Genomic DNA, 12,043 nt, shown 5'->3' with positions numbered 1-12,043 from the left:
GCCAGTTTATAGTTGTTAAGTTGTTTTAGTGTTGAGTACACCTTTAATTAAAAAAAACAAATTCTTTACTTACCAGTCACCGAAGTACGTGCAGCAATAATAATAATAATAATAATAATAATAATAATGATGATAAAATAATTTGCTGATGTTGATTAATGGTCAACATTAATGAGATTGAAGTAACAAAATGAACTGTCTGTTTTTATACGTCTGATTTGTGCTTTATTTCAGCACTGCGTATGCAGATACGGTCGTTTTCCAAAATAAGAGTGAAGTAACGTCACAACGGACTTGTTTCATGGTTGGACATAACCTGAAATGATCAATAAAGATTTTCAAGATCAAGATCATGTTCATTGTCTCATAGTCGTAAGTTAAAAACTAAGGAAGCCTTTTGTTTTGTGTGAACATCTTTACGTGGTTCAGCTCAAAGTCAGACAACAGGAAAAAATAATAATAATAATAAAAAAGAAAAGAAAAAAAGTCAGACAACAGAGAAAGTGGAGTGGAGTGTCCGCGGAGTGGCGCTAGTGAGCGGGAGTGACAACTTAAGATGTCTGCCGTGTGGAAGGTCGCCGCGATCAGTCGTCGCGCGCTCGGCCGGGTCGCGCCGGTACCGCTGCGGAGATCCTTCTCCTCCGGGACGTCCTCCGAAGACGACAAGCCCAAGTCGGGCTTCGCGGCCGCCTTCAGCTCTCAGTCGGAGCTCCGTCGCCGCGAAGCCTCGGACGGAGCAGCGCCGCCGCCATCGCCGTCGTCGTCGTCGGGCCGAGAAGAAGACGCCACCTTCGCGGCTCTCCTCCGCCGCAGCCCGCTGCTCCAGATGGGACCCGGCAAAGACAAGACGGTGGTCGGGAGGATCTTCCACGTGGTCGGCGACGACCTGTACGTCGACTTCGGCGCCAAGTTCCACGCCGTGTGTCGGCGGCCGGCGGACGGGGACAAGGACAGGCTGACTCGGGGCGCCAGGGTCCGACTGAGGCTGCACGACGCCGAGCTCAGCGGACGCTTCTTGGGGTCGGCCGCTGACGTCACCTTGCTGGAGGCCCACGCCACCCTGCTCGGACCCCTGGACGCCGGGAGGGACGGGACGGGCCGCCCCTGAACCGGCGACGCCGCTCTTGCTCGCTGCTGGACTTTTCAATACTTTTGTACAAATAAAACTTGTTCTACGTTGAAACCTTCACGTGTGATGTGAAGATGGGCTATGCTAACGCAGCGGCTAAATATTAGCCAAAAGCAAGAGCAAGCCTCTTCCATGTGCGGGTCCGTTAAAAAAAGAAAGTATTTATGGTCGAGTTTGCGTAGTTTGTTTAATCTGCCATAGAGATTGGCATGTTATTTTTTTAAACCTGGTATTTGGAACTGATAAAAAAAAAAAAGGAAAACGGCATGTGTGTAGAATTATTTTATTTAAGTATCTTATGTCAGTGGCCAAGGATTGTGGTGCCGCATTTTACAGGAGGTTGACATGTTTGGTCGTCATATTTAAATTTTTTGCTATGGATGCCTTAAGCAGTTTTGCCAACTCCCCAGTGAGGAAAGTAGCAATTTACTGTCCTACAAGTCACTAAATGGCAATTGCCCAATTTGCACAATTAACCATTTGCATGTAATGGGCGCTGTCGGAGAGGAATACAAAAAAAAAAAAATACACGTGCTTCAAATTTAGGTTGTTGCATTCTATTTGCTAACCACTAGGTGGCACTCAATTGTACACACTGGGCTTTAAGTTTGGGTTGTCTTATTTTCGAATTTTAAAGATGCATTATGGGGGCATGAACGAGTGGAATAGAGACTGCAGTTACACTTTAGGCCAGAGGTGGCAGTTGCGAGTAGAACAAAAAAGGTGACCATTTAATACCACAATACACCTTTAAAACAAAGATGTCGATAGTCGAGCAAAGTTCCGGGATCATCAACGTGAAAGAAAACTTCAATTATCAAAATAGCTGTAAGTGAAATTTTAACATAATTTAAAAGTAACTGACATGTTAAACTTTCACTTACTGAGTTTGTTGAAGTTTCAGCAGAATCGTTTACGAAGTTAACTAAAAAGTTAAATAGTTCCCCTTAAGTAAGTTTTAAAATGATCAAATCTGCCTTCAGATTAAAAAAAAAAAGAAAAGAAAAGGCCAATGCCGTATTAGTCCAAATTTCAAATATCGTCCTGGCTGAGAATCGATCTTCTACAATGCTAATGCTAAGCTAATTGATCATTACTTCTGTTCAAGCCAACGTCGCCATTAGAGAGCGCAACAAGCAGGATGGTTAAAGGGCTTTTATTTGTTAAGTTTCTTGCTCTTGTAAAGTCATAAAGTAAAATGGTAGAGAGACAGGAAGTTGTTTTCTTGAAGGGGGCGGGACAGGAAGTTGATACCACCGGGAATTGAAGAGTGTTCAGATCATGGAGAAGTTTAACCACTAGAGAGACAAGAAGACAAAACAGCATAAGGACGCTAACGTCACACGATTACAATTCACTGAGGTGAACTTTGACCTCATTGAAGTTGAGCTGGATGGATCCACTGTCATTCGGGTCAAACTTCTTGAAGATTCCTGACCACACAAAACACACTTCACTTTGGTCGCTAAGCAACACAGAGACACTTTGAACGACATGCATTGGCTTCGGTTGCTAACTTGCATTACATTTTGTTTCAACAACACACAGCTTCAGTCGTTAAATACGTTTTAACATCACACTTCGCTTTGGTTGCTACCTTAGCGGTCCCCAACTACTGTGAACATTTAACACCTTTGCTAATTGTTAAATAAGCTTAGCGTTTGCTAACTAGTGGAGCGTTTTGTTTTAGCAACGCACTTAGCTTAGTCGTTTGTTGCTAACAAACATGAAGAGCATTTCAGAGGTGTTTGTTTATATACCGACGACACCCTTGACAGAATGTGACCGCAGGTAGAGCAGTTCACCAGGTGAGGGCGCTAGACAAGGGAATGTATTGGTAGGAGGCGGAAACGAAGGAACGTCAACTGACGAGTGTTTGTTCAGTTATTATGCGGGTCAAAACCCGTGTGACTGCTTTGTGTGACATGTCGGGAGTTAGCGGTTAGCTTACGGAACATGATCTCCAGCCTCATCAAACAGCCCACAAAGTTGTCGAAGTCCAGCGTCAAGTCGGGCTCAGCGTAGCGGGCTACCAACAGCTGGTAGATGGCGTTGTTCAGAGTGAACCCTACCACACAAACAATCATCAACAAATTCAGCAAAAGGCTAACTCCGTCATGGGATGTCTCGGAAATGACGCGCAGTGATAAGCCATCTTTTTTCTCTCTTTTTTTGCAGTCAACTTCCAGAATGTTTGAAAGTCACCATATTTGATAACGTTTCAAGTTGGACTACATGCCGCCAGTGGACTGAGCGCGTGTTAGCATTAGCCTTGACAGAGCGTGTGTTAGCATTAGCCTTGACAGAGCGTGTGTTAGCATTAGCCTTGACAGAGCGTGTGTTAGCATTAGCCTTGACAGAGCGCGTGTTAGCATTAGCCTTGACAGAGCGCGTGTTAGCATTAGCCTTTAGCGTGACAGACTGACCGGCGTCTTTGAAGGCGACTCTCATCTCAGGTGTGCTCATGGTGCCGGAGTTGTCCGTGTCATTCTTCTTATAGATGGACTGTCAAGGACAGAGAGGGAAGGCGGGTCAGCTGGTGTCCACAGGTTCAAAGTTCGCATCCTACCAGGTAGCTCTGCACTTTCTTCCACAAGGTGGCGAACTCCGACAGACCCAACTTGCCGTTGCTGCTCTCCTGACGTGTTGTCAAGAACGACATCGTGCGTCTGCTACGAGGATTGCTACGCTACGTGGCCACGACGAGAAGGATACGTCCATGAGGTTGACCATGACCCTGCACGTCTCCGTGCTGAAGCCGCTCGTCTTGATGTCGCTTCCTGTTGGACGAGCGGACACATGAGAGGTTGCGGTTTGTTGGCGCGGGACGGTCGGGCGTCACGCGGCGACTCAGAACTCACGCTTGGAGACGATCTTGTTCATGATGGTCCGCAGTTCCGCCGCAGAGATCTCCATGTCCTGAAGCACATGTTAGCATTACTGCCAGCGTTAGCACGTTAGCGTTAACGCTGCTGGCCACGCACCGGTCCCGCCAGCTTGGCGAACAGGCCCCGGAAAGCCGCGTCCACGTCCTCGTCCGAAAGGATTTCCTGTCGAGGCCACGCCACGTTAGTCCGAGTCGACGGAACACATTCTGTCATTTGCGTATCGTCGCTGTCGGCTGGAAGCGCCGCAACTTGAAATTTGGGCCGTTGATTCGACACTTTTGGCTCGTCCGCGTGGCTGGACAACAAATCTGTTAGCGCTCTTGAACGCTCCAGATGTCTGAGAAGAGTTGCAAAACCTTGGCTAAAGCGTCCTCAGGCGTCTTGAAAGGCGCCTTTGCAGTCTTTTGAGCTTCAAATTTCAAACCAACACAGGCAGCGATTCTTCCGTGTACCACTAGAGGGAGTTTTTCTTTTTCTTTTTCATTATGAATGTGTTTTTCATTTCCTGAAAAGTTGTCATTTTGTGACAATTGCTCCCGACAGAGACGATATCATTCCATTTCTTTACTCACATCATCAAGATCTGCGCTGACCGGGTCGTCAAAGGGCCTGAAAATGGGACACGCACGCACGCACGCACGCACACGCACGCACACACGCACACGCAGATGTGAAATGAGATTTGAAGTCAGCCCCGCGCACAATGGCCGCCTTGTCGACTTGCGGCCACTTCCTGTTTGCCGCCTGCAAACAGACCCGACAAGCCGCCGCTTGTGGACGCCCCGCCCCCTTCCCTTCCCGCCCCGCCCCTCCACGCTTACACGGTCTGGCTGCTCTTCTCGGAGAAGACGCGTATGCAGAAGTCTCCGTTGAGGTGCGGCTCGAAGGTGGAGGGCACCACCAGGTACTCTCCGGGCGGCAGCTTGAACCTGTTGCTGACCTCGCGCAGGTTGACGAAGGTCTCCGAGCGAGCCGTCTGAGCGTGCGTCATGAAGAAGTTCTTGTCCAGGTGCACCTGCTGCTGGCCGCGGAACTGCGGCGCAAACAAAGATGTCGTCGTCGTCGCCGCCGCCGCACACAACGCGCTCGACGGCCACCGGGCGTGCGCTGCTCACCTGTGTTGGAAGCTGAAACAACACGTGGACGACTCAAAGGGCTTTCTCAAAATATCCACGGAATTGCTGATCGATGGCGGACTTTTCCCCCCAAAAATACTTTTTCAATATTCTATGAACGTTTTGAAAGTTTGGTTTCGTGAATGTTGACTTTGTTGCAAGCGAATGGACGCGGCAAACCGGAGACCAAACGGGTGCGAGCGGTCATCCAAGCCACGAGCATCCAGATGGGTCGCTGACCCTCAACGTGCCCAAGGACACGACCACACTTGGGGAGATCCAACGGCCGACCTTCTGCGCCACGCCCGCCGCAACCCAACGAGGTCGCGGGCTGCTGACGCGCCGGGCCTCTGACGGGCCAAGCCGGACGGAAAAGGTCCAGATTTGGGCTCAACCTGGGCGGCCAGCCTGGCTCGACATGCTCGCCGCGTCAAATCGCACACGGCACCGCACTCTCGCTTTGCTTTTCATTTGTTTCATTAGCGTGCGTGCGTGCGTGCGTGCGTCACCTCGTAGATGGCGAATCCGATGGTGTGCATGTCCTCGCCCTGCTTCCTGAGCTTCCTTCGGTTCTTCTGGATCAAACCCAGCACAAAGCTGCATCCCGCCTCGCCGTCGTCCGGGTCGTCGTCCTCCTCGTCCAACTTGATGACGAACTGCGGGTTCATCCAGAAGGTGTCTGCGGGGGACACGGCGCCGCGTCACCCCAGCGCGGCCAACGACGCCTCGCCAAGCGGCGCCAACTCACAGGGGTGGTTCCTGCAGCCGCCGGCCGTGGAGCCGTGCCGCCACGAGCCGTCAAACTTGCTGACGCTCCAGTGCTTCACGGAGTCGTCCAAGATGGTGTCGGGGGTCAAAGTGCACACCTCCACGCGCGAGTAGTGACGCAGGAAGTCGCGGTACGACATCCTGGCAAGAGGGAAGAAAAAAGGTGCACGTTCGCGCTGGTTTGCGAGTCGCAGACGTTCACGCGCTCACCAGAATTCTCCGTCCTCCGCGTTGGCGTGAGGACAGTCTCCCTGCACCGAGTCCCACTCGGACGACCTGCAGGTTGGCGATATGACATCATCATCATCATCATCATCATCAGCATCAGCATCAGCATCAGCGTCGTCATCATACCCGTCGCTCCAGGCGCCGGTCCACTCCACCTGACCCCAGGGGTTCCGGACGCGGACCAACTTCTCCTGACGACCCCGGAAGTTGACCTGCACACAGTCGTCACGTAGAGGTCACCTTGGGGTCACCTCGGGGTGAAATGGCACCTGCACCTAGATGGGAACGCGACCTCTGACCTCCACGGCGCCCGTCAGCGAGTAGGCGTGACCTTTGACCAGCTTCTGCCGTGTCACCGCCTCTGAGTCGGCGGCGCTGGTAATCTGATGACACACACACGCGTCATGATGCGCCGCACACACGCGGACAGACGGAACGCCAGTTACTGACATCGATGGAGCAACCCAAGAGCGCCCCCGCTTCCAAGGCTTTTTGCAGGATTTCAAAGAGGTCGCCGGGTGGTCGTTGGAGGTCAAAGTTCTCGGCGATGCCCCCCGTGAAGTCCTCGAAGCCTTCCGTGGTGGAGCCCCCCGACAGCGCCTCGTAGCTGCCGCACACCCTGCAAACAGACACGGAGCGCTAGGACGTGCTAATGCTAACGCAAAGGCGGGTGGGGGCGGGGAGGGGGCGGGGCGGGGAGGGGGCGGGGCGGGGGCATCCTCACTTGGCGTAGGCCTTCTCCAAAAGCGCGCTCCAGAATTCGCGACCCTCCGCCGAGTGCACAAACAGAAGCTCGCCGTCCTTCGCCGGAAGGCGGTCGTCGATCACAACGTCCACCCACTCGCCAAACTGCCAAAACTGCGCGCACACAAAATTGAAAAAGAAAGAAAAGTGAACATTTAAAAATAGGATTACATTTATACATACACATATCAGCCTTTATTTTCAATTGTATTTCTTATTTATTGTGGCATTTTCGGTCCTGCGCTCACGTGGGGCGTTTGCCGAAAAGGATGTTTGTGCCGTTTGTTGGCTTCGTGACGGCGTTCCATCCGTTGACGTCCAATCACTGACGGCTGGCGTTCAGGTGACGCGTCTTGATTGCGGACATGCGACGTGTCTTCCTTTGCAGCGTTTTGCCGCCATCTTGTGCAATGCGGGAGCAATTAGAGCCGTTGTGGAGTCGGCGTGCGTTTGTATGGCGTTCCCTCGCCGTTTTTTTTAAAGTGCAATTTGACAGTAATGTACCCGATTTTGTAACATTTATGAAGGTTTAAACATTGAGAATATTTAAACAAGGACAACATGTGAGAAAACTGCATAAACTGTGTGGTGAGGGCTTTTAGACATAATGGACTACTTTGCGGATTTCATTTGTTGCGCAAAACGAGGGAACGCGTCCGCGTACGACCGCGAAGTTGACAAGAGGCTCGTCAACGGTCAAAAACCACCTTTTCGGCCAATATCAAGGACACAACCGCCAGAAAGCTAATTTGCCAACATTCAAGCACGCCAGTAGGGGGAAGGTGCGTGTGGCAGCGTGACCTCTGACCTGGAAGTGAAAGATTCCGGCGTAGTTGTCGTGAAAGCTTTGATCCTGGGGGACGACGCGCGCCATCACAAACTCGTTGAGGGTCAGCGACGCGATGGCCGCCAACAGCCAGCAGTCACCTGCGTCGGCACGACACGTTAGACACGCCCACAAAATGACAACTCACTTCCTGTCAATCACGAGATCACGAGGCAAGATTTGGCCATTCAAGAAGTGATTCGGGGGCGACAAAGTCTTTCTAAAATTGCGTTTGCAGATTGACTGGTTCGCCGCCACTTCCTGGTCTTGCAGCGTTTTTGTTTCGATGCGTTGTTGGTCAAGATGGCGCTCGCACGCAAACCGCAGCAATGTTGGACTTGTGACTTGCTGAAAAATGTTGATCATTGCTTTGCAAAGTAACAGCAAATGTTGCGTTTGGATTCAACACAAAGACAATCGATCCGCTTCCGTGAAGGGCGACAGAAATGACGAGCATTTGGACGGTTTGAAATTGAAAAGTTAGCCAAAGCATTCCTCCAATTTCAAAAATCAATTTGATAATCGAGGAACGGTTAGCGATCAACGGCTGCACCTCGAAAATCCACAAATCGCCTTCATGGCGTCAAAATGATTGACAGGAAGTTCAAGTTTGCTTCAAGTTCGGACCAGTACCGCACTTTTACACTTCCTCATTCCAACACACATACACTGAGCTGCAAATACAGTTTTTACAATTTTGTGTGCGCATTCCTGCACACACGCACGCACACGCACACGCACACGCACACACACACACAAAGCTGCAGCAGGCAGAAACAATTCCGACTTGTGAAAACAAAAAAGTGAGTCACGCAGCTGGTGACTCATAACGCACGCGCGCGGGCGGGCGGGCACACACACACACACAGCGTGAGGGTGTGTCTGTGTGCGCGCGCGCGCGTGCCAGCAGCAGCAGAAGAAAAGTTGTCGTTTGATGTGTAACGGATGTTTTTCCACTCCAAGTTTGCAACTTGGCCAAGTTAGGCATCTTCGTAGTGCGCGTGACACAAAAGTGTGTGCGCGTACACGCCGATATTGTGAAGAGCACAAACATTATGACGTTTTGACAAAACTCGGACGGACGGGAGAGGACGGGAGGGGACGTACCGAGCGCCCCTTGGCAGATGTCGGTCCTTGTGGCTCCGCCCACGATGAATTCAGGTGCGGACACCAGCTCCTGATTGGACACAAAGCAGGCGGCGTCAATCAGCCGAATTGCCGGCGATCGTCTCCGGATATTCCCCGCGAGCAAGCAAAGGCCGACCCGTGGCCGGCATCGGCACCGACGCCGACGCCGACCCCGACCCCGACCGCGCCCTTCCCCGCCCACCGACGTACCGTGGGCCTCTTCCAGGTGACCCCGCGGGTCTTGTGCGAGTTGCGTCCGAGCTCTTTGAAGCCGAGCGCTTCGGGGGCGGCCGGGAAGTTCGGGTCGCAGAACAGCCTGCCGCCGCTCAAGCACTGGGCCCGCAGCGCTTCGAAGTTCTGGTTGAGGAAGGGGACGGCCCGCTGGTTGGTGCCGAAACCCGCCGCCAAAGCGCGCTTCTTGGCCAGGGTGGACGCCACGCCGGACATCGCGTTGGACGAGTTGGTCGAGTTGGACTGCGCGACAAAGACGACGACGGAACGCGAGACCAAAGAAGAAGAAGTCAGGAAGGGCGGAAAAAGTTCCACTTTCCGCCTGGAAAACTTGGGCTGTGTGTGCGTGTGTGGATTCTGCTCCGCCTGACGTCACCGCAGGCAAATAAACCCACGCCCTGCCGAGGGGGCGGGGCCGAGGCCGCGGTCGGGGTTTGCATACGCCAACGCGGAAACTTTGCTTTTCTTGTTTCCCCCACTTTACTTAACATTTCTATAAACATACACTTGTGGAGGATGTAACGCCTGAAAAGGCAACAATATCAACAACAACAACAACAAAAGTGGAAATAAACACAAACTGGGGATTCTTGCACATCATGTCACTTAAAATAAAAGAGGAGCGTATACATAAAAATTAATCAAAACAATAAATACTGCTTTATATTGCCACTTATTTTCTTTGCATATTTGCTTCGTTCCCACACAAAAAAACAACTTAAAATCAGCCATAAATCCTTGAAAGGCGTGTTTAAAGTGTTTCTGCGTCAATAATTCTTACGCACAACCAACCATCCACAATCTTTGTGAAATAGGGCAAAGAAAAAACAAAAGATCCAAAGTGTCTTCATCATTTTAGCAGAAGGAACAGTTAGTTATCTACCGCAAAGTTAAATCTTCTCTTCAGAAATTCTGTCTATCTTGTTTAAGATTTAAAAAACGGATTCCGGCTGCTTGCTTGCAGCAGGAGAGCAAAAAGTTGGCGCGAGTCTTGATTTGCGCTCAAAGCAGGTTACATGTCGAGCTGAAAGGACGAGATTGTTTGCGCGGGATGTCGACACGGTCACGTGGGCCAGCATGGCGCCGAACACCTGCAGCCGCTCGACGCTGCCCACGTCGTCACGTTGAGATTGGAAGTCGGCGCGGAAGGTCGTGGAAGGTCGTGGAAGGTCAGACGTGGAAGGTCAGGCGGGCGGCGGATGACGAAGACAACCGGCTCAGGCAGCCAAAGACTGCCGGCAAAGCGCCCGCCGTCTCCACTCGTGGCCACAATTCAAGCCGACGACAACAACTGGTCGCTTCCGCCGTCACGTGATTTCCCACCGAATAAAGCACGACATCGGAACGACGTGCGGGGACACCTGCTTCGAGCGTGACGTCACGAGACGTTGCACCGGATCCGTCGGGACGACCGATTGCGATGCTTCTGCCTCGAGCGTGACGTCACTGGATCTGTCACTCGCATTATCGAAAGCACGAGGACCTGCTGAGCTCCGGTTTTTTAAGCCACGCGGCTGAAAAATGGTACACGTTTAGGCTATGCTAGGCTAGGCTAGGCTAGGAGATGTAGCTTGCCACTGTTCGATTATTAACATTGTTTTTCAGTTTCGATTGATATTTTAACCGTTTTGGATATTAGTTCGAGCTGTGTAATAATAAGACAACAGTTCATTCATATGTTAAGCCAATCTATAGTCTTTTGTTCTCTTGCCTGGGAAAGAGGAAAGTAACAGGTTTCTTTTCTCTATTATCTAAAGGGAGGAAAGTTGGTGCGAGTCTAGTTGGGAGAGGGATTTTCTTGTATTCTCTGATTTTCAATAAATGTGCTGCGTGCTGGAAGACGAGACACTTTTGAACAGATCACTGCTTGGGCGACTTCATTTGTGATCAGAAGCTTCTGAATAATTATACCTTTGCAAAGGAACTTCTTCACCAGAACCTCAACTTCAATTTATTGAACACGCAAATAATATTGTCTACTCCGTCACCAGGCACCGACGCCACCTCCGGCACGTTTCAGGAAACTTTGGTCAAGTCATTTTCCTCCTCTTCATGTTCTCCTCTTCAGATTTATGCTAAAGCAATGTGGGAGGAGGGCAAAGAAATGGCGGGCACGGCGCCATTGATCTGGACCCAAGCATGTGATGGGCACGTCGCAAAACACACGTATGGCTTTAAAACTACTACTACTGTTGAGGGTCTTCTGCCCAGATTGAGTCATAACTGTTTTAATTGAGTTATAACTTTTAATGTCCTTATTTGCTCAGTAAGAGCTTTGCGAGTGTTATCGCGACGTCGTCATCGTCAATTTCCACAACAATGGGCCAGCGTCTGCAATGATGTGTTTAAAATCTTATGGTCGTGACCTGTGAACTCCAGGTGGCTGCTTGGAGGGGCGTTGTGGTGCCGCCCCTTCAAGATACTATAAGGATGTTGTGAGCGCCTACTCGTGTCCAGGCAGCGCACGACGCCACGTGCCCCCCCGCCCCCCCGCCCTTAACCAGAGCTGTTGGGATGTTTTTGGCGGCTCGACGCCTGTGCAGTCCGCAAATCCCTAAATCCCGAGTCCCAGGACCCGGTGTAGAGACTCACAGCGGGCCTTCCATCCATTCCGTACCAGGTCTGCGGACTTGGCCCTCTTCCTCTCCTGGGCGTCCTCTCGTCGCTCTTCCCAGGGGACGGCGGCGCCTGCTCGCTGACCGCGGACATCGAGACCATGTCTGGTCCAAGCGATGCGACCGCAACGGCGTCCGGGAATCTCAACCGGGAGCTGCCGGTCTCTCGCTGACCCCCTCGGGTCTTTCTGGGCGGTCGGGGCTTCTCACCTGAGTCTTGGATGGCTGTCGCTGCTTGCTGATGTTGATGCCAGAGCAGACGGCGTCCGGTCACGCCGCCAACCGCAACGCCCGCCTCCCGAGGCCTTTGAGCAGCCGCTGAGGACGCGCTCTAACGTTCCCCCGAGCGGGCGAGTCTTTCAGGCCGCAGG

The 12,043-nt window shown here is 51.7% G+C and overlaps 2 protein-coding genes and 1 long non-coding RNA gene across 3 annotated transcripts; 2 read left to right on the top strand and 1 right to left on the bottom strand.

The window, feature by feature from the left end:
- The first annotated feature begins 522 nt into the window (after positions 1-522).
- mrps28 (mitochondrial ribosomal protein S28) lies at positions 523-1,394 on the top strand. The gene has a single exon (XM_086083449.1). It carries the CDS (start codon positions 557-559, stop codon positions 1,106-1,108), a length of 552 nt encoding a protein of 183 aa, XP_085939575.1. The 5' UTR covers positions 523-556; the 3' UTR covers positions 1,109-1,394.
- An 875-nt stretch (positions 1,395-2,269) lies between these two features.
- On the bottom strand, positions 2,270-9,454 carry LOC147169053 (calpain-2 catalytic subunit-like). Its single transcript, XM_086083445.1, has 21 exons — positions 9,037-9,454; positions 8,806-8,875; positions 7,681-7,799; positions 6,853-6,986; positions 6,579-6,747; positions 6,428-6,511; positions 6,255-6,340; positions 6,111-6,176; positions 5,881-6,041; positions 5,642-5,811; positions 5,133-5,144; positions 4,839-5,050; positions 4,590-4,626; positions 4,114-4,179; positions 3,991-4,048; positions 3,845-3,909; positions 3,699-3,767; positions 3,556-3,634; positions 3,081-3,197; positions 2,504-2,562; positions 2,270-2,427 (listed from the first exon to the last, which is right to left on the bottom strand). Exons 1-21 carry the CDS (start codon positions 9,271-9,273, stop codon positions 2,404-2,406), a joined length of 2,094 nt encoding a protein of 697 aa, XP_085939571.1. The 5' UTR covers positions 9,274-9,454; the 3' UTR covers positions 2,270-2,403.
- A 392-nt stretch (positions 9,455-9,846) lies between these two features.
- On the top strand, positions 9,847-11,531 carry LOC147169052 (uncharacterized). Its single transcript, XR_015095844.1, has 2 exons — positions 9,847-10,581; positions 11,126-11,531. It is a non-coding gene; the product is annotated as an uncharacterized LOC147169052 (long non-coding RNA).
- The last annotated feature ends 512 nt before the right edge of the window (positions 11,532-12,043 follow it).

The sequence above is a fragment of the Leptonotus elevatus genome, chromosome 8, assembly GCF_054856555.1.
Source record: "Leptonotus elevatus isolate MCC_2025b chromosome 8, RoL_Lele_1.0, whole genome shotgun sequence".
Lineage (NCBI taxonomy): Eukaryota > Metazoa > Chordata > Actinopteri > Syngnathiformes > Syngnathidae > Leptonotus > Leptonotus elevatus.
This window is presented reverse-complemented; position numbering and strand designations above follow the sequence as displayed.

Excerpts from the sequence above, each read along its gene's own strand:
- mrps28 (XM_086083449.1), top strand. The coding sequence starts at position 557 with ATGTCTGCCGTGTGGAAGGTCGCCGCGATCAGTCGTCGCGCGCTCGGC.
- LOC147169053 (XM_086083445.1), bottom strand. The coding sequence starts at position 9,273 with ATGTCCGGCGTGGCGTCCACCCTGGCCAAGAAGCGCGCTTTGGCGGCG. Across the intron at positions 6,177-6,254 it reads ACCGGCGCCTGGAGCGACGG|GTCGTCCGAGTGGGACTCGG; the intron begins GTATGATGACGA and ends GCCAACCTGCAG. Across the intron at positions 4,180-4,589 it reads TCAGCGCAGATCTTGATGAT|GAAATCCTTTCGGACGAGGA; the intron begins GTGAGTAAAGAA and ends TGGCCTCGACAG.